Source organism: Loa loa, assembly GCF_000183805.2.
Source record: "Loa loa unplaced genomic scaffold supercont3.370, whole genome shotgun sequence".
Lineage (NCBI taxonomy): Eukaryota > Metazoa > Nematoda > Chromadorea > Rhabditida > Onchocercidae > Loa > Loa loa.
The window spans coordinates 1-1,727 of record NW_018108550.1 but is presented as its reverse complement, the minus strand read 5'-3'; the positions used below and the strand labels follow the sequence as shown (position 1 = coordinate 1,727).

Genomic DNA, 1,727 nt, shown 5'->3' with positions numbered 1-1,727 from the left:
ATTTGAAGAAAATGAATGATATGATATCAAGTTGTAATAATATCATAGAAATGATGCAATTAGCATGCCGTAGTATTAATGATAAGCAAATGATTAAGTGATAAAATAATTGAGAATAGATAATTGTAAAATTACCATAAATTGCAATTTACATATAAAATTAAACATATTTGCAATTATTCCATTTGTTTATTTATTTACTTACTTCTGTACTTATTTATTTGCTTAATCATTTACTCATTTATTTACTGATTTACTTATTTATCGATTCGTTCATTGATTGATTGATTGGTTCTCATTGATTGATTTATTTATTTATTTACTTATTTGCTTGTTTATTTAATTATTTACATACATCTCTTTTTTTTTTTAAAAAAAAAATAGTGAATACCTCCAGTATTATTCCGCCAAATTCTTCTGTTGAAAGAGTTTCAAAGAAAGATTCGACAAATATGAAATTAATTAATTAATTAAAATTGAATAAATTTTTCAGAGATCTTCGCAATGATCGTGCACCAGTGTTATTGCCCAATTTATATAGTCCAGCAATTATGCAACAAGCATTAATTCGCCAATGTAAGACAATTTATTTTGTTATCAAATGGAAAAAAGAAAAAGTTCAATTTTTTTTCCCACCTTTCCGTTTTTTGTAAAATTTTTCAAAATTAAATTTTAAAAATAATTATTTCTTTAAATAATACAAAATGCATAAATTAAATTGGAAAAAAATAATTCAATGATGTTTTTTATTGCAAAAATTTTGTAAAAATTAAAAAAAATTTCAGAAATTAAATTATAAATATCATATAAATGGTACTGCTATTTTAATTATAACTTACATATGCAATACTTTTTTAAGAATTACATATACTCACATTGCCACTTTATGCATAAAAATTCAATATTATGTTAAAGTATTATTTATATGATTTTCAAGTATTTCAATTCATGTATTTTATTTAAAGCATATGAGTTTTTTCTTTTTTGTTAAAATGAAATTAAACATTTTTTAATTTGTATAAATCAAATATATTGAAATATAACAATTATTGTTTAATTGCATAAATTAAATATTTAAAAATGAAATAATTAATTTTCAATCGTATAATTTTAACTTTAAATTATTTATTTATTTTTTGTTATTTAACGAAAAAGATTTATTCAGACCTTTTGTTTCAAAAAAATTGACAAATTTTTTTTCTTTTTTTTTAAAAAAAAAAATTGTAACAATCATATTTTATTTGTATGATTTAAATTTAAAATTAATTATATTTACAGATTGGGCCGGTAAAATGCATTCACGTTTTACATTACCACCACATTTTATATCACAAATGTTTTTTGCAAATATTACTACTGTACCAGCATCATCATCAACATTACCATCATCATCATCATCATCTATAACTTCTCCATCACGTTTAAATTTTGATCATGATTTAATACCATATACTAATAATAATATTAATACTAATGCTATTACAATAACAACAACAACAGCAATTGCTACAACAACAACTACTACTACTACTACTACTAATGCTACTACAATTACCGATATTACTACAACAAAATCAATGATACAAGATAATGGGCAAAGGTTAGCAAATGATCGACGAACATCATTCATTTCATGATTCCTTAAGTTTTTCTTTGTGTTTTTTCTTTAAAGTTTCCATTCATACGTGTTGTAATTAACGGTGATTTTAAATTATGGTGATTATATT

General features: G+C 21.5%; 2 protein-coding genes across 2 annotated transcripts in view; both read left to right on the top strand.

Moving 5' to 3' along the window:
• Window positions 1–470, top strand: part of LOAG_18570 (hypothetical protein) — a gene marked incomplete at both ends in the record, with an annotated part of 3,334 nt that extends 2,864 nt beyond the window's left edge. The window contains one exon of the mRNA XM_020451232.1: window positions 385–470. Within this exon, the coding sequence (XP_020305003.1) occupies window positions 385–470 (86 nt within the window). The remainder of the gene's footprint in view (window positions 1–384) is intronic.
• An 819-nt stretch (window positions 471–1,289) lies between these two features.
• On the top strand, window positions 1,290–1,637 carry LOAG_18569 (hypothetical protein; the record flags this gene model as incomplete). The annotated part of the gene is made up of 1 exon (XM_003150783.2): window positions 1,290–1,637. The coding sequence occupies exon 1, from the start codon at window positions 1,293–1,295 to the stop codon at window positions 1,635–1,637; it is 345 nt and encodes a 114-aa protein (XP_003150831.2). The 5' UTR covers window positions 1,290–1,292.
• Between the last annotated feature and the right edge of the window lie 90 nt (window positions 1,638–1,727).